The sequence below is a fragment of the Vicugna pacos genome, chromosome 6 (genome assembly GCF_048564905.1).
Source record: "Vicugna pacos chromosome 6, VicPac4, whole genome shotgun sequence".
In the NCBI taxonomy this organism is placed as follows: domain Eukaryota; kingdom Metazoa; phylum Chordata; class Mammalia; order Artiodactyla; family Camelidae; genus Vicugna; species Vicugna pacos.
Genome location: NC_132992.1, coordinates 22,544,184 through 22,571,109, shown reverse-complemented (window position 1 = coordinate 22,571,109; position 26,926 = coordinate 22,544,184). Strand labels below are relative to the sequence as shown.

The following is a 26,926-nucleotide window of genomic DNA, read 5'->3' as shown; positions in this document are numbered from 1 at the left end:
TGGAGCAACAAAACTCTAGTTAACTCTAGATGAGCGCGCGATGGGACACTGGAGGCTTAAGAAATCACGAAACAAGTAAGTCCCATAGGCACATTCACTTTTGCCCCCCTCCCCGCTTAAAGCGCTATTCTAGACTATCAGCTCCCACCCCTTTTATCATGGTCAATCAGGTAACCTAGTTCAATACACTTCTTAGCTGTCGAAAGAATTACTCAGGAGAGTCATTTCTACGTAGGCCAGGACTCCAGGCAGGGGGCAAGCAGGAGCTATTCCAACAGCTTTAAATCCCAGCGCCTGGCTGGGGTCGATGGGAGCAGAGCCTTATGGCTGTACCTCAGTCGTGTAGTTCTGAGCTAGGAGTTAGTTTCGGCTCTGGTCCCTAGGGCCTATCGAATGCCAACTGTAACACCCTGGGGGCGTGGTTACCGTCTTGTTGGGGCTCTGAGAAGTGCACTTGTCTGGGGGACCAGGCCTGATAATACCATAAAAGGCTCGGTTTCTCAGTTGTGAAACCATGTTCTGTTGACCCTCCTCTAGGAGCGATACCCGCGACTGCATGTGAGGAATCCGTGGTTCTTGAGTCCCGCAGTCCTTTACTTCCTAGGCCCTTTCACTGGCTCCGCCCCTCACAAGCCTTACTCGTCCACCCTGGGAACGCCCTCCTGCGTACAGACCGCACCCCCCGCTTCGGCTCCTCCCATCCAGCCTGTAGCTGAGCCCGGGCGGTAGTTCGCGTTTTGAGCCGCTCGTGCCACCATAGCTGCTGCTGCCGCTGCCGCTGCGAAGCTGAAATCGCTGAGCGCGATGCCTGAGGGCGCTGTGAGCCCTGCGGCCCCCGCGCCCCGGGGCTGGTGAGGCTGGGGCCAAGCGGGGGCGCTGGCGAGTAGTAGGGGGCTTCTGAGGGAGCTGAAAGAGATAGGTCTAGGGCCCCTGTGGAGGGCCGAGCGACTCAGGAGGGTCGTGGGTGGGGGAGGGAGGCTCCCGTGGCAGAGCGGGTTGCAGGGCCACAGCGAGCCCCGCCGCCCTGAATGTCCCTGCGGCTGCCAACGCAGGTGCCCGGGCCCCCTGCGGGATTCCTCGGTGACCTCGGCGGCCTCCTGCTTTTGGGCACTGCAGTGGCCATGAGAACAGTTGGGAATTAACGGGAACCAGACCGGCCACTAACCCTACTAGGGCCCATCCCATCCTTACAGTCGAACATCTCTGGCAGGTGTTGGCCTGGCGTTTCTTCACAACTCAGGCTTTTTAAACGCCCCCTAATCTCCTTTTAAGGAGTCTGTCCTTCGGACGTTGTAAGAAACCGTTCAGGGCTTGAAGGCGGGGATGGAGAAACGAGAGGGCAATACCTAGAAATAGGAGCTGCAGACGGCTAGGCAGAAGGTAAGGTGGCCTCTGCCGTCTCAGGTCAGTAAGAGGGCATACTGAAAGGCCCTGTGGAGTGGGAAAGCAGAGCCGCTGTTGAGACAAGTCCCAAGATTGGGCCAGACACTGACCCAGGGGCTCCTCATCATGATGGCTGTGGAAGGGTCAACCATTACCAGCCGGATCAAGAACCTTCTGCGATCCCCCTCCATCAAATTACGCAGAAGTAAGGCAGGAAACCGGCGAGAGGACCTCAGCTCCAAGGTGAGTCCTAGTATTGGAAGCCACCTCTTTCCTCCCCTTCCCTCCTCTGCTCCATGTACCTCTTTTACCTTACACTTTCTTGGGAAGGAGAACTAAAAGCTCATGTTGGCTCTAAAGGATCAAGTGTGCCCAGCTCGGCCCCTCAGAAAAGCAATGATTTAGTTTTAGATTAAAGGAAAAAGAGGAGCATCGGTGAGCATACTAAGACTCATGGATGAAAAGAGAGGAACGTGAGGAAGGCAACCTGGGTTCAGTTGTGGCCTCACTACAAAGAGTTGCTTGAGGAAGCCTGCTGTTATGCTATGACTCAGTTGCCCTTCTTAGAAGAGGGTAGTGGGACCAGATACCTTGTGAAGGGCTAAGCTACCAGTAAGGTAGCCGCAAGTGTTAGTGCCACAGCTGGGGTTATGTAAGACAAAACAGCAGGAAGAAGTATGCTATAACACCTACTCTGAAGAATTGGCTTGGTAAATGCTCTTGCCTGGGCTCAAAACAAATTTATTTGTTTATTCAAGGGACCTGAAATAATTTAACTGGAGCTTCTTGGCTTCTTAGGAATGATAACATGCAAGGGGCCAAATACTTGCCAACCAAGCAATTCTGGTTTGCCCTTGAGCATTGCTTTTCTCATTCACTGTATGCCAAGAGCCATATCCCACCCTGCTGCAGAAGTTCCTCAGAGACCAAGTCCCTTTCCATCCCTTCACTTGTCTGGGTGTTGGTGTATATGCTCTCTTCAGCTTTGTAGAGCCCCACAAGTTTGGGAATACAAAAGTAGACTAAATTTATTTAATCCCTGAGGGAATTTAGGGCCTTGTTTCCTCAGGATCAGATTAGACTTTTGTGTCTTACTAACAGCCAGTGAACACAGTAGCCTTGTGTGGTGCAGGAGTGCTACAGTGCATTTGAGACAGCCTCATTTTATTGCCCTGCTGTGTCTCTTCAGAGATGAGTAGAACCAGTGAGGAGTGATTTAGAGTGCTAATGTACAGCATAGCAGAGTTCTGGGCAGACTTAGATCCCTGTCCCTTAGCAGAACCATACTTGGATTTGGTCAGAAGGTGAACACCTTTCCTGTATTTTTCAGCAGAGATTATGTTGAGTCAAAATTGGCCACAAGTTTCCATGGCCGTGGAGATAGTGACTTTTCCAAGGACCCTTATTAATAATTGTTCATAGTCTCCTGAAGCAGGAGAATGAGCCTGAAACATAGACATTGTGTTAGATTTGGCTCTGTTCACTCATTTGTTGTGTTGGGTCAGTCCTAGGACTGTAATCTTTCATACTCTTGGTTGGTAACTTGGCAATGACTAGCACTATTAGAACCATCTTCTCATATCTTTGGCCTCTTTTTCTGACCAAGAATGGTATAGGTGATAGACATGTATGATGGGAGTTTAGTCTTCAGTAGTAATACTGTAATTTTGGTCTGAAACTCAGAAGGTATGGTCACCATTCTTTAAAATTTACCATGTCATTTATCATTGATGCATTCAACAAACGTTTATTTTGTGCCTATCATGTGTAGAATCAGTGATAAACAAAACATTATCCTTGCCATCAGAGAGCTTGTGGCCAGTCAGACATATAAACAAATAATTACAACATAATGTGGCAAGTGCTGTCCTAGAAGTATATATAAAGGAATGCTAATGGCAGCACGGGGGAGGGAACCTAAATCAGCTTAGGGGAATTAGAAAAAAAAACTTCACAGAGGAAGGGACGCTTGAACCATGAATCCTGAGGCAAGAGGAGAGGAGAAGTGCTGCAGGAAAACATTAAAAAAGGGCATCCTTGGTGTCACCATTAAACATCCCTGTTTCAAACAGGAATTCAGTGCTTCAGACTGCTTTAAGTGGCTTTGTTTGTCCCAGAGCTGTGAATGAAGGAAATACTTAGCTGAAGTTGAATGACCCTTGAGTAGTCTGACAGAACAAGAGTGCTGGTGCATATCTTTAGCACCCAAAAATAGTAGCTATCTTTGTGTTCCTGGGACCTTACAGATGCCTGACTCCCCGTATTCCTTATTGAAGACTCTCTATCAAAGATGATTCTAAAAGCCTGCCTCATGGTAACCAACGTTAAGACCTGGTATATAAAACTTTGTAAGCTGCTCTAATATGTGGTAGCTGTGGGTAATCATGGCAGTAGTCAGAGATCTTGTGATTCATGGATAACTAACCCTGAAACAAAATTTGAAGACCAAAAGACATATGCCTTTCACGAGGTGGGGGTAGGGGCAAAGAAGGAAGTGACAGGGGGCCTTTATGCGACTCTTACCTCATATGGCCTGCTGCTTTGAATCATAACTGTTTCTTCTGTATACAGTAGCCTTTTCACCAAATTCTCCACTTATTTTTAGATCCAACTTTATATTTACTGGAGCCACACAGCCTTCTCTGACTAGCCCCACTACCTGGGAACCAGTCTCTAATTGTTCTTTTATGTATGTCTTCATTTCCTAAGGTCATGTTCTTTTTCCTTTGCTTCACACTGTTTAGTATGGTGTAAGATATGCAGTAAATATTAAATGAATAAATGACTGAGAGTAATTTAAAGATGTCAAATATAGTAGAGATATACTTGAAATTCCAGGAGAATAGCAAGTGATTAGGAGGAGTTTGTCACCTCCTTAGAAGAGAAATCAAAGTTAGGAATTAAAAAAGTGGAATAATAAAATGTTGAAAAAGAAGTAGACATGCAGCCTATTTAGGTATGAAGGGCATTAAAGAGAAGGGAAACTACATACATGCGGAAAGTCGTGCTCATTAAAGGCTTTTTAATTCAGGAGAGACCTAGTTAGAAATATGGTCAAAATATGGCTAAAAGCTGAAGTGAGAGCCAGAAGAGATGAGGATTTAAGTTATTAGAGAGAGAGTAGATGAGAGCTGGAATTTTTACTAAACTTTTTCCAAGGGAGGGAAGTCTCTGCAGCATAATAGAATTGGAAAGGAGTAATTTGGGGTTTTATGCCAGATCTGCTGAGTCTTGATGAAGTGTAACTCAAAGTTATCAGATGTAAACACCCTTCAACTTCAAATCCTGTGCAACTGTCGGTTCTTTCTGTCGTCTCAGTTGAGGCTGTGCTTTCCTTAAGAAGCCAATGCGTGTGCTCTTGGTTGCTAACCCTCCCCCTCTTTTCTTAAAGTTCCTGAAAGATTTTTATGTGGAGGGAGCTGGGTTGTTTTTCATTTTAACAAAGGACAGAAATGGATTGTAGCCGAGCAGGCAAGATTTAAGTTAGAGATACAAAAGGATTGCCTGTGCTAGAGGGTTGTTAGGGTTTTAAAAAGTGAGTGAAGAAGGTTTTGAAATCTTCCTCCTTCATAGCCATTAATCCAATCTGAGTTACATATTTTACCTTTGAAAACAATGGGCAAGGTGGCTGCAACTTTCTTCTCGTTCTTAGTTTTCATGAATACAAGTCCAATCTTCCCCACCCCCACCCCCAGTTTTTCTCCTGCCTGCTTGTAATGGTGGTGTTTTGAGCCTTTTAAGCCTTTTAATATGTGGCTCCAGGAAGAGTTTGTGTAGGTGAATTTCATAGAGGAGAAAAATACTGGCATATACAGTAATCTAATTTCAGCTTTTGCTTAATGTTTGAGCCCTATATCAGTATTGAGATTATTTATTCTGCCTGTTTGGTAGTAGGGGGTCATACTCACTTTCAAACATTCATGGATCACTGGCTCTAGCTTGATAGCGCTCAACATCGGGGTGGGGTCTGGAGGGCAGTGAGACATAATTTAAAAGATATACATTCCTGGGCCCTATCCTAGCTATATGGAATCAGAACCTCTGGGGGTAGAGTTTGGTAGTTGTGTATATATTAAATTCCATCAGAAGCCCAGTTGGATTATGAACCCCTGGCTTAAGTGCTAGGACCCTGAAATCTGTTGGCTTCGTACCCAAGTCCCCATTGAGGCTTCTTGAGAATATATAAATATAAATATATATAAAATATAGAGCTAGCCCAGTAAGTATACTCTTCTCCTTGAATAGTTTTTTTGGTGGTGGTTGTTTTTAAATCTCCTTTGTGTCTTCTAGACTGACCGCTCTGTAAACTGCTATATGAGGGATAGATCTGAGAGAAACTGCCCTTTGCAGGGTCAGATATGAGCAGCTGATCATTGCCTTACTAAGACAGATCAGCAGGAATTTCCTCAGGAGGCAGGAATAGGAAACTTTATGATAATATCCCTGAGTCCTGGCCAGTTTTTTTATGTCACTGTTCCATCACCCACTTACCTTGGGATTCATAGGAACCAAGAGTTTTTAGTGTTTAATACACACTCCCTGGGCTCCCCAGCTAGAATAGATGACCAAGAGGAGAGGCCTCTGTGGCCAGCAGCCCTGTCCCTCACCTGTCGTTGTTGGTGAACTTGGGTAAGTTCTTGTTGAATTTTCTGTCTCTGATGTATTCTTTAAGGCTTGCAAAGTGTCTTGAGATCCTCAGAACAGGTGGTGTACAATGAAAAGTGTGAGGTGTTCTGTTTTTTTTCCTTTGATCTCCATTTCCTTCTCCTTCCGGTGTCTGCAGCTGCCCTCAGCCTTCAAAGTGATTCTCACCGAGAGAGAGAATTCTTCTCTCCCCAGCCCAACACCTCTTGCTATGCTGTCTAAAATAGGCCAGCCTCTTCAGGCTCTAAGTTGTCTTATAAAATCTTCCCTCATCTACTTGGCCTCACTCATTTTGGAGTCTACCAGCACTGCTACTGTCCAAGTTTCTTTTCCCTTTCTCAGCTTGCAATTTAGGGCAAGTTTCCCCTGTTGGATCAGTTTGAGTCACTGTCTTATTTCTTGCCAGTATTTTGAATGTCTTTGGGGCCATTGGTGTTTCTCTGACTTCACTTCTTTCTTCCATTTGTTACCTGTGTGTTTTCATTTCTTGATTACTTAAAAAAAATCATAGAAATGAGGCTTCAGCTTGACCTCTGTAACCTCTCTGTCAACCACCCAAGTCTAAAGTTGGACTTGTGGCTGTCATCCCTGCCCCTTTGGAAAACAAGTCTATGGCTTAAAATTTAGGACTATGTTTATTGAAACTAAGCTTCTCTGGGAACGTGATGTGTCCCACTGTTGTTCTCAGAGTGTCTGTTGGTTTTTACTTCATGTCCAGACTGCTGTGTTGGTAGGGAAAGAAAGCTACAGTGTTTTCAGCAGGGTTTGTTGTATTATGCATCACATTCCCACTGCTATAAGCTATGCCTCTCCTCTGAGCTCCATTGTTTTCGGTCAGCTTCCTTTTACAGCAATTCTCAGTAGAGATGTGGGATGAGAATTTCCCACCTGTTTGGAAGTTTACTGAATCAAATCCACACTGTGGATTTTTCCTTAACTTCTGTTACCTCTTAAAAAAAGGGAGAAGGGTAGGGAGAGCAAGAAATAAAGTGAATATGACAAACAAATTGGGCAGTGTAGATCTTGAGGGTTGGTATTTTTGGTTGTTCAGATTTTCCAGATCTTGGTTTCCTTCCTCCCAACAGTTATATCAGCAAGTCCACAGTACTTCTTAATTGGCCACAGCATTTTCCTCTGGTTTTAAAGAGCGGTTACAGAAGAACGAGTTCACAGTATGGATATCTCCTCTTCGCCTTTTAGGCAGTAAATTCCACCCTCTCTTATTTTATTGCAGAGAATGTTTGTAATGCTTTGTGTGTTGCTTCCCTAGTCTATAAAACAATCTTTTTTAGATTATATATATATTTTAAGTTTATATACCTATCTCTCCCACTAAAACTGGAATGGAGCTAAAGATACTTTCCCTTCCCTGCCTCTTCACTCATAATTGAGATTTAAATATACTGGAAGATTTTGGAACAACACTTTGAAACCACATGGCTGTCCCTCCACCCACCACCACCACACACACACTTTGTCAGATTCTCTTTTGGAGGAATCCTGAGAAGGAATTCCTTAGGTTCTTCTGGATTTGAACATTGCTTCTCATTTGTGCTGAGCCCACTACAGTTTCTGGCTTTCCATCGTACCTTTCATCTGGCTTTGCTAACTCTGTTCCTTTAATGGTGCTTCTGGTCATTTACCTGTAAGTTCAGCTGACCCTTTAAAGATGCTGGCACTTAAAAAACAAAACTTAAAAAAAGATGGAATATAACATGGAAAAGTTTATGAAATATAATAATACAGTGTTATATTGTGAGTGATTATAAAATGATTGCTCCTGTTACCACCACCCAAGTCAAGAGATAAACACTGCCAGTGTGTTGGTAGTTTCTGAAGGATGTGATACTAGCGGTGTCATTAAGGTGAAATGGGGTTTTTGTCTTGCATAACTGAGATGATTTTATTGTTAGAAATTAAAATACCCAAGGACTTGATCTTGTCTATTTGTCCTTTGACTTTTCAAGTTGCGTCTTTTCCCATCCATTATAGATTTGTGCCATTCAGCACTTCTAGGCAATATCCTTATTGAAACCACCCCTTTCCAACTTTTGTTGTCAGTGCTTCTTGTCCATATCTTACTCTCCCAATCCTGGAAGCAATAATATTTGTAGTGGTGATAATGGCTAACAGTTATTGAGCTTTTTGCTATGTACTGTGCTAAGCATGTACTTATATTACCCCATTTAAGTTTCACACCATCCCACTACAAGTACTATTATTCTCCCCATTTTGTAGATGAGGAAACTCATGCTAAGAGAGGTCAGGTGAGTAGAGGGTGGTTATATAGCCAGTAAGTGACTGAGCTGGTGTTCAAACCTTGGCTATCTTAACTCCTACTCTTAATCTTTATCCTGTACTCCTCCCAGGGAATCTTCATGTGCAAAACATGACACTGAGCACAGAAGTTTGCCTAATATTGCTAGAGCCAAGAGTCACATCCAGCAATCAGCTTGGAAAAGCATAGTACCTTAAAAAAATACACTTTTCCCCCAACATTCCCCATAAAAGTTAATGTAATGAACTTCTCAGACTGATATTTTAGAACCATCATTCGGTATCCCTTTTCACTCTACATCCTTGCTCCTCTTCCCACTCCCAACTCCACAGATTTCCTGAACTGTGTCCCCACTTTTTGTTCTGGGGTACGGTTAGGAACTGTACAACTTGTGGTTCTGGGTGACGTGCCTATCAAGTGACAGGATGCCGCTGTGTGGTTCCAGATGCCTGTAAGCTACAAGCAGTTGCTGCTTCTCTCTTGAGGTTGGAGCAAGGTAGTGGGGGTGAAGTGGAGACCAGCAGATGCCTTGGTTGTTTCTGTGTGTGGGTATCGTGGGGCTTTAAAGTGTTCTCCTCTTAGGTGGCAGTTGATCATGTAGCCCACACTCCTCACTGCTTGCTCGTGCTACCTACCCCAAATCTCTCCCTCTTTCCCTCTGTTCTCCACCTCTTTGTTACCTCTTTGGCTGTCCCTATCCACACCTGACTTGGTCTTTGAAACTGGACAATCACTGAGTTAAAATGCCTATTTTCTGTGAAAGAAACTGGATCTAAAATGCCCTGTGCCAGGGCTGACCTGGATGATGACAGTCACAGTTCAGTGAACATGAAAATGAGCAAAAATGAGGTCATTTGCCCACCTGACTCTGTTTGGCTAGGGTGGCTCCAGGGTTGCTGAGTGCCTTGCCTCACCTGATCTCAGATGTGTATTATTTTGATTTCTTTCCTCAGATAGGAAGCAGTGATAACATTATGGGTGTAAAATCATAGGATCTTAATGCATGCTTTTCTGCAGCTGCCCCAGTTAGTCCTGAGGAGAAACCCCAAGCTAGTTTGTGATAAGGGGGGAGGAGCTGAGAGCATGCTCGGAAACCTTGACTCTTGCCATCACTCAGCTCCTGCCTGGTGAAAAGCAAGCAGCTGCTTGTCAGGACAAAACATGCAACAGGCTGGCTGCAGGCTTGCCTCCGGTACCCTGACACTGTCAGTCAGCTTCTATTTGGGAAAGCATAGTATCTTTGCACATCATGATGGTTTTCATACAACATAATAACCTGCTGCTGACTTTTCTAAACATGGCCTTTCTCCTTATGATGTCCTTCCTTCCCGAGGCTGCTTTAGTCTCCCTTGTGAGGCCTTCACAGCAGCTGTGGGAGAGACTTTCCCTCATAGCAAATCCAGAACTGGCTAATGAACAGGGCTTTTAAGAGTTAAGGTGCAGACAGATTAGTGGCGGGGGTGGGGTTGGGGCGAGAGGCCAGTGGTCTCGTTAAAATGCAGATTGAGTTTCAGACCCACCCTGAGACTCTGCGTTACTACCAGGCTCCCAAGTGATGCCCCTGCTGCTCTAGCTTGGGCAGTATTTTAAGTAGCCATGCTAGTGTGTGTGTGTGTATGTGTGTGTGTGTGTGTGTGTGCGCATGTGTGCGTGTGCGTGTGGTGTAATGGGGGCTGGCGAGACAGCTTCCTTCCTCACTTCTGAGCTTCTGAGCTGGTTTCTTTGTGAGTATTAAATGATATTTAATGAACGTGAAAGCACATTGTAAGATCTAAATAAGTTTACAGCTAGTACGGTGTTGCTAATGTTATCAGGGTCCATAGATTTCTAGAATACTCTAATTTGCTGGCAAGATTTTATTCCTTCATGTTTCCATTTGTGAGAAGTCCTTTTTTGCAGGTTCAGCTCCTTCTGTTCTAACATTTAATCATCCTCCCTGTGTAGCTTTTTATCATGACCTATCTTCAGTACCTTTTTCTTGCCAATGTTCTAACTTGTGTCAATAATACTAACTACCCTGACCAAAAGAAAGGCTTAGCAAATATTCCTTTTGAAACTAACTACTGTGTAATTTATTGCAGGGCTATGAATATGATTTTGGGGAATTAAAAAAGTCAAACTAGTGAACCAGGAATAAGGAGAGTCCTAATTCACTGTGTCTGATTGGAAATCACCGAATAATGAGCATGCTTTTTAACAGCAGTATCTTCTCTAGAAATAGATAAAACTTTTTTCTTCTTTTAGGGCTAATTCATTTATATTGAGAAATTACTTGGGAAGTGAATTGGTCTTAGAGCTTCCTTTTAGACTAAGAATTTAAAGGCAGAGTAAAAACTGTTCATTTAAAAACCTATTGTTTTAAGTTTCTAATATTGTGATGAGTGAAATATTCTATTTGAATAATTTTTGCTTAAAGAAAATTATGTGAAGATGGGGGAAACAAGTGCATTCGTACCCTTACACTATTGGTAAGAGCAGATGTTGATCTCATGTTCTTAGAGAACAACTTGGAAATGTCCTTTAGCAAAAAATTTACGTATTTTTAGCTTTTGATCTAGCAGTTATCATTTTGGAATCTTATTCTATGCAAACATTCACACTACAAAAAAATGTATATAACTGAAATTTTTTGGGGGGGGTGTTATTCGCAATAGTGAAATCTTTGAGGTAATCCAAGTAACCATCAATAGGAGATTGGTGTACATCCATAAAATGAAATACCTTATACTTGCTGAAAAAGAATGAGGTTAATTTATATGTACTGACATGAGAGGGTATACAAGATCTATTAAGTGACAAAAAGCAAACTGTTTAACAGTTTTTATGTTAATGATTATTTATATTTTGTTAAAACATGTTTATTAGTATATGTGTAGAAAAAATTGTGAGGCTATAAATACCAAACCATTGTTAAAACTGGTTACCTCAGGGAGGGATAGTAGATTATGGTGGACATTCACTATCTACATTTCTATATTTCTGTAATGTTGGAATTTTGTACAACGAATCTGTATTATTTTTGTAAGTAGAAAAAAACAATAAAGGTAAAAGTCTATCCAATTTAAACGTGTATTTCATACTAAATATAAAATGTTTAAATTTTAAAATCTGTATACTCATTAAAGCATTTATGTACAAATGTTGGAAAATATATCTGGTATAATAAACTTGGTTTGTTTTTTAAGTAATAATAGGACATAAAAATATTTTCTTACCCATTCGTCATTAACTTGTTAAATTTGAGATCATTCATTTCTGATATCTTCAAAGATATTTCCTTGGTAAATAATTTTTTTTTTGTATTTTCTGAAGTACGTGTCCTTTCTGAAAAGATTTTTTTTTATACTATATGGAGAACCATAAAGAAGAAAACAGGCCATTCATAATTCTACAATCCAGAATAACTACTGATAGCTACAATCATTTCTGATTAAAAAGGACAGGTAAAGCTCTTTTTTTTTCTTTTTTTAGTTTTTTTTTTTTTGAGGGAGAGGAGGTAATTAGGCTTATTTATTGATTTATTTTTAGAGGAGGTACTGAGGATTGAACCCAGGACCTTTGTGCATGCTAAACATGTGCTCTACCACTTGAGCTATAACCTCCCTCCTCAGTAAAGCTCTTTTTAAACAATAGTATTGTTACTTTTATGAAACAAAAATTGTCTCTGATCCTTTTAGGCTTGTTAACTATAATTTTGTCAGATTTATGAAGAGCCATTGCCATGCATGTATTTACTAAAGTCGGGGATAAAACTGTTTTGTTTGTAATCATTGAAGGCACATGGCTTATTCCCTTTAGACTTTCCCCAGTCTTTTCTGGAAAGGTGTCAAAATCCTGCTTCCTACTCCAGTTTCTACAGCTGGCTATGATAAATGGAGAATTCTCTAGGAGCTTAAAGAATTTACCAAGTAAGATAAATCAAAGAATATTCACAAATATTTTTAAAGTATTAAAAGTGGATTCAACAAATATACTATATTAAACACTGTGCCCTGTGCTGTAAGTATGGAGTTGTGTGAGACACAGCCTCTGCCTTCCAGGAGATTATAGGCTAGTAGGAGAGATAAGACAAAATCCATGAAGAATTCCTGTACAAAGTACTGAGTAGTACCTACCATGTGAATGATGCAAATTAAGTGCTGCTGTAAAGAATACCAACGAGGGAGGAATAATTTATGGCCAGGGTGATCACAGAAAGAATCATAGGGAATGTGATATTTGAGCTGGTTCTTAAAGGAGGGGTAGGGTTTCAGTATGGGGTGGTGGAAGGGAAGAGCATTCCAGGTGGAATATAAAATAAAGCCGCGAGGCTCCTTTCCAGAATAATGAATAATCCAGATTGACAAATACACATGATTCATAGAAGTGACTACTAGGAAATAGAAGAAAAAGAGGGCCCATTGACGGATGCTAAGCCAAGACATTTGTAATTTATTTAGTTGGCAGTAAGGAGCCATTGAAAGTTTTTGAGCAGGGGAGAGGTGTAATCGTAGTTATGCTACAGAAAGGTTATTTTGATAGATTGGCAGGGGGAGGACAGGGACTGCAGTAAGGAGATTGATTGGAAAGCCATTGCCATATCCAGGAATGTGGTACTGAAAGCCTTAGCCAGGGCATTGGCCTTAGGAATGGAAAGGAAGTGAGCATTTTATAGAGAATAACACGTTGAAGAAACCTTCCTTCTTCTAGGAGAGTCTTATGGCACATGTTGGCATGATTGTGTGGGCACCAGGAGTCCTCCCCACTCCCCTTGATGTCCCAGAGCACACATTCACTTTGCACACTTAGTCCAGATAAGAAACAGTTAGGATTCTCCCTGGTTACAAAGTTTGGAAACCAAAAGATTAAGAAAACCCAGGCATGTAGAGTTGGTGAATGAGAAAGAATTCGACCTTTCTTGATGATTAGACTTTTAGCTCATAAAGCTTTGTTTGTGATTCTGGTCTTGCTGTAGCAAAGACTGACCTTAGAGAGGAAAAAAAATATTTTTCTTATTCTGGTTGCTTAAATTGAGCTGTCCTCTATGCTTATCTTTCTGATAACTGGAGGAGAAAGGTGGGGTAGGAATCCCTGCTTTATCCCAGGCACTGTGTTGCCAAGGCTTCTCTTTGGACTTGGGCGCATGCTGTTGGTTATATTATAATTGAGTCCTTTAGCTAGAGGCCCCTCATTCCCTTCTTTCTGGTCTGAGGTCTGATACCATCCTTACCTCTTCCTCCATCTGCACACGGAATCAGATTCCTCTTCTTCTGACTCTGTAATGTCAGTTGCCTTGGAAATGAGTGTCAGCTGTCTGTTGACTGTAAGTTCTGGTGCCAGCTGGACGTGGGCAAGCTCTGACCACGTGGGATACTCTGACATTGGAAGACCCTCTGTGCTCTTTCTCTGCAACCATCTCAGTGTGGAGAGGTCAGAACCCATTTTTAGACCATTAAGCTACTGATAAGACCAGCTAATTTTTTAAAAAACAGTAAAGCTGGCAGGAGAGGACTCTGTTGCCTCTCTACTACATCCTGTGCCCTTTACCTTCTCCGTTGGTTCTCAGACCTGTCCCTAAGCCTCTGTGATGGCATGGTGACTTCCCCGTGTACTCTTTCAGAAACTGCCAACATTCTGGTGATTTTGGAGAACCTGAACTCTCTCCTTGAACCCTGTGGTTTCTGGAACCAAGCAGACCTAGGTCTGAATCCTGGTTCTCCCACTCGCTACTTACCTGACTCCTTCATCTATAAAATGGAGATAATACTAGTCCTTCATAAAGTTGTCAGAAGCATTAAATGAGGTGATCTTGTAAAGCGTTTAGCACAGTTTTGCCCACAGAGTTCACATTCAGTAGATGGTAGCTATTATCGCTGCAGATCCTCTCTCTGCCCAAGACCCTTCACAGCCCATGTGTCTTTTTGAAAGAATACTCAAAACATTGTTTTTCTTCTTAGTCTCAGGAGGGGTTAAAAAGGCCAAATGCTTTATAATTTAATGGTTCCCCACCTGATTAATCACTAGAACCACGTGGAGAGCTTTATTATGCAGATTCTTGACCTGCTCCATGGCTGTGGATCTAGAATCTTGCGGAGACAGGGGATGGGGAAAAGCTGGGGACTGCTATCTGAAAAAAACTCGTTAAGCCCTCTGAGTAATTCTCTTGACGGGCCAGGATTGGGAACCTCTGTTCTCTAGTCTCCAGGGGCTTATGGCTAAAGGATCTCTAAGGTCACCTCCTCCCAAGCAGTGGCAGACTCACCTTCCTTAGAAGCTGAGGCTGTTTTAATCCCAGCACCGTGGAATTGGCTCAACTCCAACTAATCTTGAGCCCTAAGTGAGGGAGCCTGGTTTTTCTGTCATATTGAAAGTTGTTTGTTTCTGGGAGACTTCATGGTAATAGACAGTAAGACTATAAATCAGCTAGACGCGGGAGAGATTAAGAGCTGAGCAGAGAGGCAGTCTGTTCTACAGTCTTGTGGTGGCCATTGCGTCCCTTCCTGCCTCTGACCAGATGGCACTTTGGACTCTGAAGGAGCAGGAATGAGTGAGCTTGGGCATGATACCCACCTCCCCCTTCCTCCTCCCAGGGCTGGTCCCTGGGTCTCTGCCTAGCTGGCTAAGTCTCTGCACAAAGCCTGCTGGCCTTGGGCTTCCTCTGTGGCTTTTGCATAAGTGGCAATTCTCAGAGTCTGGGAGAGAATCTGCTTTGTGAGATTAGAGTGTAGTGTGTGGGCAAGAGACAAGCATAGTTATTCTTAACCTGCAGGAAGGGAGGGAAAGGCGGAGAGGGCTCTGCCTTGGACAGGTCTGTGACATGTTTGTTTATAGAAATAGCAAGCCCATAATTTGGCTGGAATGACTTATAACTCAGGTATTTATAACTTGTATTGAGTGGGATTGAGAAGTGGAGAAAAGGAGAAGGGGAAAGAAAGAAACTGGTGGCAACAAAACATGGCAACCAAAACAGAGATCCACTTCCTCCCAGTTGCTGGGGCTTCTTTACCAGTTTGAGGTCAGCTAAATCCTAGATGACCCTGTCCTTTTGTGGCTCTGGGCTCTTAGTTTTTGTCTCTCCAGGAAGCAGCTGCTCCCTCGCTATTGCAAACTCCCTGTAGAAGTCCCTCATACTAAGAAAGGAAGAACAGATTCGAACCCCCTATGCCATGGGTTCAGGCAAGAAGCCTTTCTCTGGCAGTGCCGTTGTCTTGGCTCCACACACTGGATCTTTCATTGGCTAGTGCCTCTCCTCTAGCTTGTGAGCTGATCAAATCTAGGGACTGGGTGGGCAGGAGGGGAGGAGGGAGGGAGAGAGAGAGAGAGAGGAAGAGAGTGAGGGAGAGAGACCAGAAAAGCTGAGAAGGCTTTGCCCAGAGTTCCTGAGATCCTGTGTTAGAGGTTTGGGGCTGCTTGGGACCCTGTGCTGTGCCACCTATGTTGCAGATGGTTCTGGACTCTGGAGAGTTCGTTTCTTGCCTCCTTCACTTCTTTATAGCACTTACATCAACTACCCCTTCCTTCTGGGAACTCTCCCCTTCACTGACATCTTGGTTCTCTCTCTTCCCTTTCTGACTGCCTAGGACCTCATCTTCTCCATACTCTAAAAATAGGTATTGCCCACATCTCTCTTCTCAGCCTCAGCCTTCCCTCTATCTTCTGTCTCACTGTATTTTCACTGGTGGTTTTCACCTCCATGTGAATGATTCTCAGATATCTATTTCTAGTCCTGACCTCTCTCCCAACTTCTTGTGTATGTTGCTAAATTAAATGTTCCATGGTTCCTACTAAATATCCCTGAAGCATCTTAGGTTCAGTGTGTCCAAAACAGATGTCATTGGTTCCCGTCCTTCCTCCTTTGTCCAGGGCCTCTTTCTGATCATGGTGCCATTTCTTTTCATAGCACCACCTAGTTCCCTATCTCTGAGGTTCAAAATTTGAGTCTTTGTCTTTTTCCTCCAGAATTGTACAGTACCCAGTCTTGCTAATTCTGTTTGCTTTGCCATCTTTTCTTTGTCATTATTTCTTTTCTATGCCCACTATCTTCATACTGGGCTAGATCCTCATTCCTTCTCACTTGTACTACTGTAATACATCCTAATGGGGCTCCCTGCCTGTTTTATATGTCTTATATACATCATCACCAAACATAGCTTTGATCGTGTCCCTCACTTGAAACAGTTCAGTGACTTCCCAGGGCCCACAGTTGACCACTTAGTTTGGCAAACAAGGCCCTTCCTGGTCTGGATGCAGTCTACCTCACCTGACCTAATTCTCCTACAAAAACCTTTGCTTTTCCTGCTGCTCACCTGCTCTTTTGTTTCCTTCTGCCAAACTCACTCATGCGGCTTCTTCTACTGAGAATTCCTTCTCTCTGTATTTCTGTCTGTCAAAATCCTGTCCTCACCACAAGGCCCAGGACAAATTCCATTTGGTCTTCCAAGAAACCTTCATTGTTTCCCTTTCCTGATCTTGTTCAGAAATCATCTCTCTTCTTTCTCTTTGAGCGCTTTGTATCTTTCTTATGACCCTCATCGCATACTGGATTGCTTTGCGGTATATCTACTCATCTTCCCTAATGGATTTTGAGAGTAGAGGGTTGAGTCTATGTATTCTTCATCCTAGGATCCCCACAGCATCCCAGTGGCTTTCAAACATTTTTGAGAACAACTCACATTAAGAAATACATTTTGCATTGTGACCCAGTACACATGCACACACTCACAAAGCACAGACCTCTCACAAAGTAAAGTTTCATGATCAGTACTTACTGTTACTACATGCCATGAAATCTGCTTTTTGTTCTATTCTAGTTATTCGTTACCCACTAAATCAATTTCAGATCCCATTAATAGGCTGTAATCTGCACGTTGGAAAATACTGTTCCATCTAGTATGACTGAGTAGTCCTGTCTGTCGCCTCTGAGCCACCTGTTTTCTCCATCTTCTTTAATGAGAGCCAGAAGAGCTCTTTAACAGTTGGCTTTATTCTTTCCTTCTCTTCTGGGGATAGGCGATTCTGAAGTTATCCCTTTATCTCATTACAGTGAGGGATGATTTTGCTTTCCTTCTTTCTCTCGAGAGGATACAATCCTGCCTGGCCTGGTGCATGTTGGGAGGGTGGGCATTCAAGCCTTCCTCTGCAGTGTGTCTGTGGTTATTCTGCCCTCCTGCAGACTTGCTTCCTGGGGAAGATGACACTATCTTTCAGGTTGATACGGGCTTTCCTCCATCTTAATACTCTCCACCTGCAGGGGAAGGCTGGGCCATAGCTTGAGTGTTCTCCCTGCTTCTAGGCTGTGTTTCAGATGTGGAGGCAATCACTGCAGAGTACAGAAGGGGTGCCCCCTTCTCAGTTCTGAGTTTTCACTTGTGCATGATGTTCCTAAATCTGTGGATGTGTCACAGTGCTAGCTGCCCGTAGCAGTGGTGTCTCACGTCACTGGCCGTAATCAGTTACTTGGACTGGTGTGTCTTTTGGGCTACGTTCCACAGCATTGGGCCATGAGGATTTGGAGCTGAAGTTCCTGTCAGGACTTGGGGCCCTGTCCCTGACTTTGAGGACAGCTGTTTTCTCATAGGGCCTCTTCCCTGCCTCAGTTTCCTCAAACGATGCCTGAGGCAAGAACTCTCATACTAGTGAGGGTGCTTCCTTATGGAGAGAGATGCTGTAGTGTTCAGGAGGAGCTAGGTCATTGGTTCCCAAAGTGTGATCAGAGAATCCCTGGGGTCCCCAAAACCCTCTTAGGGGATCTCTGTGATCCCCCTTTTACAATTACATTTCCAAATGAGGTCAGATTTTCTTTTATCTTCACCTTGAATAACATACCACAACAGGTTGAATGCAGATGCAGATAGAAGAATCCAGCCATTTGCTATTAAGCCAGACATTAAAGAGATCTGCAAAAACATTAAACAGTGCCACTCTTCTCACTACATTTTTTTGCTTTTGTTTTGGAAAATAGAGTTACTTTTAATGTGGATCGGTGTGGGTGTTCTGTTCATCAGAGTTACTCTGGGGCCCAGGCTGAGGGGGCCGATCTCATCACCTGCTGCCACATTTAGCAGTCGGGGAAAGGGATGTGCACAGTGAACCTTGAAAACTTCTACTGGAAGTGGAAGTGACGTGTCAGAGCATCAAAAACATGTGCAGACTTATGAGCACTTAAGTGAGAAACCTAAATCAAATAAAACCATACATTCTGGAGTTCTTTCTACCCTTTCTCCTCACATTGCTTGGTCACTGGGTGTCAACGAAGTGGCCTGAGGATAAAGAGAAGTCAGGGACGTGAACTGCAGAAGGATGTTGCTCATGAGGTGCTAAGCCCCACGCCACATCCCAGACCCTATCTTTTCTCTCTTTTTAACATTTGCTCTGCAAGATTTAAGACATACAGCAAAGACATAATCAGTGAAGGGTAGCAACTTAGGCTTTGCCCTCAAGGAGCTCATATTTTGGTAGAGGAGACAGACAGTAAATATGTACACAAAGATATAATTGGTGTTGGGTCACCATGTGACTCTAAGTGCAACAACAAAAAAATAAAGCAGGTTAAGTTGGGTATCAAGTGATAGCAGTAAAGCCAGTCTGAAAAGTCCTCTCAGAGGAGGAGACCTTTGAGCAAAGACCTGGGTGAATTAGCTGTGGGAATAGTTGAGGGAAGAGCATTTTATGGAAGGAATAAATAGCACATGCAAAGGACCTGAGGTTGGAATCTGCTTGAGGTGCTTGAGGCAGCCAGGGTGGTTGTGTAGGAGGAGGGTGTAGGAAACGAGGTCAGAGAGGTAGCCAGAGGCCAGATGACTTAGGGCTTATAAACCAGGATAAAGTTTGGATTTGACCTTAAGGATTAGAGGCTTTGAGCAGAGTAATGACATGATCTCATCTATATTTTAAAAGAATCACAGTGACATGCCATATTGCAAAAAAGACTATAGGAAGTTAGGCCTGAAGTAGAGTGAACACATGGGCGTTACAGCCATAGTCCTAGTGAAAGAGAGAAGTTGCTTGAGCCCAGTGGTGCCTTGGGAAATGTTTACACGCTCTCTGAAGAGGAGGAAAAGGGCCCTGATTTGTAGCATTGTCTGATTTCATGGTGTAAGTACTCCTGCCATGGTGATTTCAAGCTACCAGTGTGCTGTCACTGAACGTGGAGCTGGGAAAAGAGGTGCACAGTCGGTCCCCTGAGCCCATGCAAGCCAGCTGCAGCACACCGCTGCTGACCCCAGGGGCTTTCAGCCTGGGCGTGTCTGCAAGGGGGTGTCCAGGTTTGTCTCCATTCCCCAGGGTGGATGAAAGCTATACCACCTTTTTGGAAAGAAGGGATATAGAGAGGATTATGAGAGGGAGAGAATCAATTTATAAAGTCCACCGTGCTGGAACCTTGTAGAATAAGCCTAGATGTTGGAGGCCTTGCAGGAGCCCTGGACTCTCAGATCCTTTGAAAGTGGAGCTCAGCTCCAAACCTCCCTGCAAACAGGAAGCTGGTTTGAGTTAGAACATAAAATAAAAACCAGCTGATGCCCCTGAATGTTTTTCCCCTGCTCCTCCTCCTCCACAGAGCCAAAGGAAACTGCCTTTTTTCCCCTTGGATAGCTGCTCAGAAAGCCAGAAAAAGCCAAAAACAAAACCCATAAATCCTTTGAAAATCATCCAAGTTTTGAGCCCAGGCAAACTCCTGTCTGTGGGGTTTCCTAGCCCGGATGTCTCCACTGCCGAGAGTCCTAGGAGGAAATTGACAGCAGGACACAGAGGTGCCAGGGACCAGGCTGAACCCAGGCCCAGCGGGGAGAGATGGTCCTTATCAGGGTCTCTCAAACTGCAGCTTCCAGCTCACTTGTAGGTCATGAAGTCAGTAAAGTAAAGACCAGAACTGTTTTTAAATGAAATAGAATATAATAGAAATTGGAGTATATAACATGCAGTAAGAGTAAATATTGTTCTGTGAAACTTTTATTTCACTTTTATGAACATGCTCACACATACATGTATATTTATACTGGGTCATGATATAAAATGTGTCTCTTACTGTGGCCTGTGGTGAAACTTTGGGATCTGAGTAACTCAGATCTCCTTCCTGCTTTTTTTTTTTCCCAGTGTTTTTTTTTTTTTTAATTGACATATAGTTGATCATTTTTTTAAGTGGAGGTACTGGGATTGAACCACTGAGCTATTATCCTCCCTTATAATAAATCTTCAATTTAAAAAAAATTTTTTTTTTTGGTGAGTGGGAGGTAATTAGATTTATTTATCTATTTATTAATGGAGGTACTGGGGATTGAACCCGACCTCGTGCATGGTAAGCATGGACTCTACCACTGAGCTATATCCTCCCCACTCCTTCCTGCTTTAGATTGCTGTTGAGAACTCCAAGCTAGTTCCAGAATTAATCTCTGTGGGGCTGGATCATCTACCCACGAAACACCTACCTAAATTCCTGTCAGAGGAAAGGGAAGCTGAGAACCAACAGACTGGTCTGATTCTTTAGGACCAAAGCTGAAGCATAAGGGAGGGACTGATGTAAATTTGAAGCCAAAGGATTTGCCTGAAATCAGATTAGCTGGAAGAGAATGGGCGTTGAGTGGCCTTTTAGCTCACTGCACTTGCTTTTGTGACCTTTCCCATCTATGCAGGTCATGCTGGCCTCAGGCTTCTCTTTCTCTTTTCTCTGCAGTAGGCAGCTGGTGCAGCAGGAATGTTCCTGAGTACCCCTCCCCCTGGGAGAGCCAGGGGCACACTGCCAGGATGGGGAGTGGCGCCCTGAACTGAGTATCCCCGGACTTCCCCAGGGTTATTTTGTACTCTGGTCAGTGTGCAGGCCTTTCAGAAAGGTGATTGGGTGCCAGGGGGTCATTAAGTATGGAAGGAGGCATAAATTAGGGCAAACTATCAAGAATGCATAGAGTAGGCTAAAGTTTATCCCCCACTAGATTTAGTGCCTCACAAAGGTCCAAGTGTAACTGGCAAGTTTGGTGCTTGCCACGTGCCTGGGGTAGGTACGTTACCCTGGAACTAAACTGCCTTTGTCAGTGACACATGTTGGACACACATTGTAATTCCTGGTCCATATCATCAAGAAGCACAGAAGACTCTTGGGGACCTTCCTGGGAAATAAGTTTTAACTATAGAGTCCTTATTTTGGTCTTTGGCCACCTCAGGGAATTTCTTTCCAACCTAATTCAAACTAAAATGGTCCTTGGAGATAAGAATTTAAGCAGGCCCTCTAGGAGCACTCAGAATCCTCCAGCTGGGAGAGTAAGAGGGAAGGAGCAGTCCTAGAGTACCCTAATTGACTCTGGGCTTCCCCTCTCTGGATACTGGCCCGAACTAGGAGTAGACGGCCCTGTACAAGTGTGAACACCCCTGAAGTGTTTCTGGTTCACATGGCTCTCTTAAGGCCCCTGAGACTCTCTTAGCAGAGTACACGCTACCCTGTTTACATTGCCATTTTATGTTCAGAAGCCCCTCTCTGAGCCAGTGAAGACCCAGGACATACCTGGGGAGGGCTGTTTCAGGGAATCCAGACAGGGCTAGACCTGGACATGCGAGATGTCGTGTAGCAGACGGTGAGGTGGCGTGATAAGCAAGAGGTGACAGGGCTGTTTGAAGCCTACATGGCATCATCTAGCAGAAGTAATCTGAGGCTAGTCCATTGTGCGTCCCGGGCCTGCAGACAGTGCGGGGTAACAATAGTGATGATGAGAGTGATGGTGAATGTCTCATGTGGCCATGTCCTCTCTGAGCACTTTTCATGTGTTTCCCTTTCATCTCTGTGGGAGTTGTGGCTTAATAACAATAATTAGAGTACTCTGAGCATCTGTCCTTTGCAAAACACAGCATTAAGCCATGTTTCTGCCTCCTAAGCTTGTAGTCCATATGAACTGGCACACATGGGTGGGTGGAGTCCTCTGATGGAGGGCAAGAACGTGATGGAATGCAAAGATCAGGGATAGTCTGAGTCACCTAATTGATGCCTAACATCCTAACATTCTTCTGGCTCTTGGAGATCAGAGTGGGCAAGGCATGAAGATCAGTGACCTCCCCTGATTCTCAGAGTGACCCAAGAGGCCAACCTGGGGACCCACAACTCTTATCTTGTAAAGGGAGCCTTCCTGGATTGGGGGAGTACTTGTTCCTCTGTGGCCATGAGCTGAGTTTTAACCACTTAATTTTCAGTAGTTTGATTGCTTTTTAAAAGCTAGTGATGCACACTGGCTTTTTTCCATGTGGTCAGGGGGCCTATGGCCAGGTCAGAACCTGGACAAGTCAGTAGCCCCATTCCCCAGAAGCTAGGGCCATCAGGAAAGCAGTCAGCATTGCATAAGGTGCTGGGTACCTTCAGCACTTTTTTCCCAACCCCACTCTGTCCATAACATAACACTTTTCTGTCTTGCTCTAACAGGTGACCTTGGAGAAGGTGCTTGGAATAACAGTGTCTGGAGGCAGAGGACTTGCCTGTGACCCCCGATCGGGTTTAGTTGCCTACCCAGCTGGGTAAGTGGCTTGGAAGAGGTCTTACTGCATCGGAGCATAGCCATGCTAAACCAGTTGGGGTGGGCATGGGTTTTCTGGTATCTTCTGGGAGATGTGTCCAGTGGCATTTTTATAAATAATAATATAATAATAATATAATGTTTTGGTGGCATTTTTATAAAGGAGATTCAGGGCCAGGTGAAGACTCTTTGTTGATTGTTGTCCTTGTAGCCATCCTGTCCTGCTTTTTGGCCACTCACACCCACCCACAGACTCACACTTTCTGTTACACATAGCTTCCAACACCATCTTCAGTATCTTTGACATCTGCCTTCTAGTCATTTTTAAAAACAGCTTTATTGAGATGTAATTTACATACTACACAACTTTCCCATTTAATATGTACAATTCAGTGGTTTTTAGTCTATCCACACAGTTGTGCTGCCATTACACAATCAATTTTAGAACATTTTCATCACCCCAGAAAGAAACCCCATGCCCGTTAACAGTCACTCTGTATTTCCCCCCAAGATCCCCAGCCCTAGGCAATCTCTCCTCTACTTTCTGTCTCTATAGATTTGCCTGTTCTGGACATTTCATGTAAATATATGAATATAAAATATTCATATTTTTTGTGACTGGCGTTTTTTTACTTAGCATGATGTCTTCAAGGTTCGTACATGTTATGTTGGGTGTCAGTACTTCATTCCTTTTTATGTCTGAGTAACATTCCACTGTATGGATACACCATATTTTAACTATTCATCAGTTGATGGGCATTTGGGTTCTTTCTGCTTTTCGGCTGTTACGAGTAACGCTCTGAACATTTGTCTACTCTGGTCCCTTTAAGAGATTATCAGTGCCATGGAAGAGAAGTAGGGTCCTGGGGCTGGAGTTCCTCTTTCCCTTGCTGCCTTTTCACTCCTCTGCTTCTTCAGATGAGAAACCCACAACCATAATTGCTTTAAGCTTCTGCAGAAGTGTTTCTTTTGGAGGCTTGGGGCCTCTCCTGCTTTTGGTTCTGTCAACCTCTGTTCCTTGCTGCTGGTCACAGGAATGTGAAAATGGGAGGGCCACTGCTCTGCCTCTTTCCCCACTGTCACGTTGGGAATGCTGAGTTCCCCAGTGTGATTTCCATAGCAACTCCTGTAGTTTTATATCTGTTATATGATTTTTTTTTTTTAGTTTTAGCATCCCATCAAAAAAGCTGCCTTTATCAAGAATTTTTTCTGTGCCAGACACTTTGTTAAGCAATTTGCAGGAATTATTTTGTGTAAGCTAAGAGCAACCCTGTGAGGTTAGTACTATTATCATCCCATATTTTAGAGGAGGAAACTAAGATTCAAAGAGATTAAGCAGTTTGCTCCAGGTCACACAGCGGGTATATGTCTGTATTAGGATTCCAACCCAAGTAGTTTGATGGCAGAGCTCATTCTTAAAATGGTGTGGGGTGGGAGAAGACCAGATTTTCTCCTGTGTTTTAAAGCTGCTTTTCCCCTAAGCCATCTACCTGCCCTTCAAATAAGAAGAGGCCAGTTGATGGGGAGCTCAGTCTATGCCAGGGAGACTTCTGCTCCTGGGCTCTGGAATCTGTTTCTCCTGGGTGGCTCTTTGGCATGTGATGACTGTGAGAGTTGCACTGGCTTCACCCTGCAGAGGCTGAGTTGGCCGCCTTCTCCCCCTCCAGAAGCAAGCTGATGAATGATCTCTGTTGCTGGATCCCCTCTGCAGTCTCTGGGGAATTCCACTCGTGCCTGTCTTGGCCTGGGAAAGCCAGGTTCCTTCTTGTTGGAGGTGGAACTGGTGACTGGATGTGGGGCAGGCAGGAAAGGCCTGGGCTGCTCCTCCGTGCATGCTGAGCCCTGTGTCCCTGCCCTGGGGAGTGTGGAGCCCTGCTCCACCTCCCTCCCCACACACCCAGACCTCAGGCCCAGAGCCTTTAAGGGTGTGTGCTTCTGTTTGTGGGCAGGTCCCAGCCTGGCTCGTGCCTGGGCGTCATTTTCCTTCCTGGTGGTGTATGGAAGCTTTCCTGCCGTCACCTCTAGTAGGTTTCCTGAGTGTGTTTCGCTTGGGCCAGCCCTGGGCAGTGTCCTGATCCACTCCCTGACCTTTTGATTTCCTAAACTTTGAGTTCTCTCTTTACAAATAGCCTTTTTCTGGGTGTTTTAGTTTTGCTCTGTGCTCGAGCTCCCTGACGTGCCTCTGGGGTATCTGGGGACCACCAAAGCCTATGTGAGCCAAGCAGACTCTTCCCCCTCAACCCTGTCTTCCTATCTGGTGATCCTACCCCACCCCCATCCGCCACTCTCTAGTTCCTACTGTGCTTGTTGCTGTAGGAGCAGCTCAGGTATCCTAGAAACAAGAAGAGAAACAAAGCTCAGAAAATTCTCCCAGAGGCCTAGAGGCAAAGATCAAACCAAAACAAAGTTTTCTGAAAGGAAATGAAACAGCACAGGGAGGGTGGAGTGAAGGTCGCTGTGTGTCAGGCAGAGGTGGGTTGAAGTCTCTGGGTAGAGACCCCTCAGTTTTAGTGGCTCCTGCACCTCTTCTCCAGAGCTCCCCCTTTGCTGCTGTTTCCCCACAGGAAGCCCAGCCCTCACCTGTCACATTTTAAAGCTTCCCCTGCCCTAGAAGGCCATGCTGGGCCCCAGATAGCTTCTTTGAAGCACTCAGTTTGGTTGAACCCTTGTAATTGACTTAGGCCCCTTCCCTAGCGGCTCGGTAGAGGGGCCAGGGCCTTTAGAGCCCAGCACAGCCCTTGTTGTCGCTGTGGAGCCGGTCAATTTGGAGAATGGGTTTCTCTTGACCCCTAATGCCTGAGTGCAGGGCCTCTGTGCAGAACAGCTACTGGAGTGGGAGCTGGCCCTATCCAGCAGCCAAGCACCAAAAGGCTGGTTTAAGTAGGGAGGAGGAGGGGAAACCCGGCTCTCCTGAGAGGGCCCTCCACTTACTCAGCCCATATTGGAATGTATGCTAAGATATCCAGCACCAAAGCTTTGAACTGTGTGTGGAGCCACGGAATCTCCTCCTGAACTGTGTTCTAGTAACATCTGAGCTGGAGGAGCACGCAGCTGCCTTATTCCTGTCTGTGGTAAGCACTGTGTGGAGGGTTGCCAGGGAGTGTGTGGAGTCGTGGGGAGACTGGGTGGACTGGCTGAAGAGGATGCTGGGACTCGCTGTCCTGATGGCTATGAATCATACACCAGGGCACTCACAAGCATCAGTCCTCTCAGCGCCTTTTCTCCTGGTTTCCCAACAGAGCTCACACCTGAAACCAGGGTCCCTCAGTTCTTCCCAAAACAGCTTGTTCATCGATACAGTCTGTTCATTCATCTGTTCAGCAGATACTGCTCTGGTCCAGGTAGTGTTCCAGCCACAGGGTGTACAGCAGTAGACAGACAGTGTCACTCACTGCTTTTGTGAGGTTTAGGGTCAAAGAGGACAAGCAGACAGTACACATGTAAGCAAATAAATGAGCATATCAAAGAGTGGTAAGTGTTCTGAGGAGAATAAACCCGAATGATGGAAAGGAGAGTAAGTGAGTAACTAAGAGCAGGGTGGGGTGGGGCTACTTTAAGATTGGATGGTCAGGGCTCAGTGGGTGCTAACATTTAAGCTGATGTCTGAATGATATCAAGGAGGAATCTGCAGTGAAGAGCTGCACTTCCAGAGGGAGGAGACCTCAACAGCAAAGGTCCCAAAGAAAGGAGGAATCAGTTCATTGCTTGAGTAGCTAAACAGTGGCCATGGTGGCTAGACCATAGTGAGTGAAAGGAAGGGGGCTCAGACACTGTCTTTTGGACCTGGCTTGTCATTCTTACAGCTCACAGAGATTCACCTCTTGTCCTGGAAGGGAATATGTTTAGAGTCCTCTGGGCAGAGAGAAGTGTAATTCTCTCTGTTAGTGTAGTGTAATTCGCTGTGTTATTCACTGGCTTATTACCACCAAGTCTTTTCTCGTGCCTTTGGGGGACAGCGCCTCATAGAGCATACTAGAAACTGAGATCACAGTGGGTCTCATGGCCTGGCCTAAGAAAGTTATTTATTTGGAAAGCATTGGATTCCAGATATCTAAAGAGGACCACAACCAAGGATGTCCTAGGAACCATCCTAGACTCAGTATCTCTTAGAATAATTAAAGCTGTAAGATTTCCTCTTTGGGAGCGAATCTTG

At 44.5% G+C, this 26,926-nt stretch overlaps 1 protein-coding gene across 3 annotated transcripts in view; it reads left to right on the top strand.

Moving 5' to 3' along the window:
* Positions 1-702: 702 nt before the first annotated feature.
* MAPKBP1 (mitogen-activated protein kinase binding protein 1) overlaps positions 703-26,926 on the top strand; it is a 48,549-nt gene continuing 22,325 nt past the window's right edge. For 2 of the 3 annotated variants that reach the window (XM_072962634.1, XM_031672924.2), the window contains exons 1-3: positions 703-851; positions 1,405-1,626; positions 22,683-22,774. In XM_072962634.1, coding sequence (XP_072818735.1) covers positions 1,510-1,626; positions 22,683-22,774 — 209 coding nt within the window. In that variant the 5' untranslated portion in view covers positions 703-851; positions 1,405-1,509. Of the gene's footprint in view, positions 852-1,404; positions 1,627-22,682; positions 22,775-25,684; positions 25,845-26,926 lie in introns of those variants that run through there. The other variant, XM_072962636.1, reaches the window with a different exon arrangement.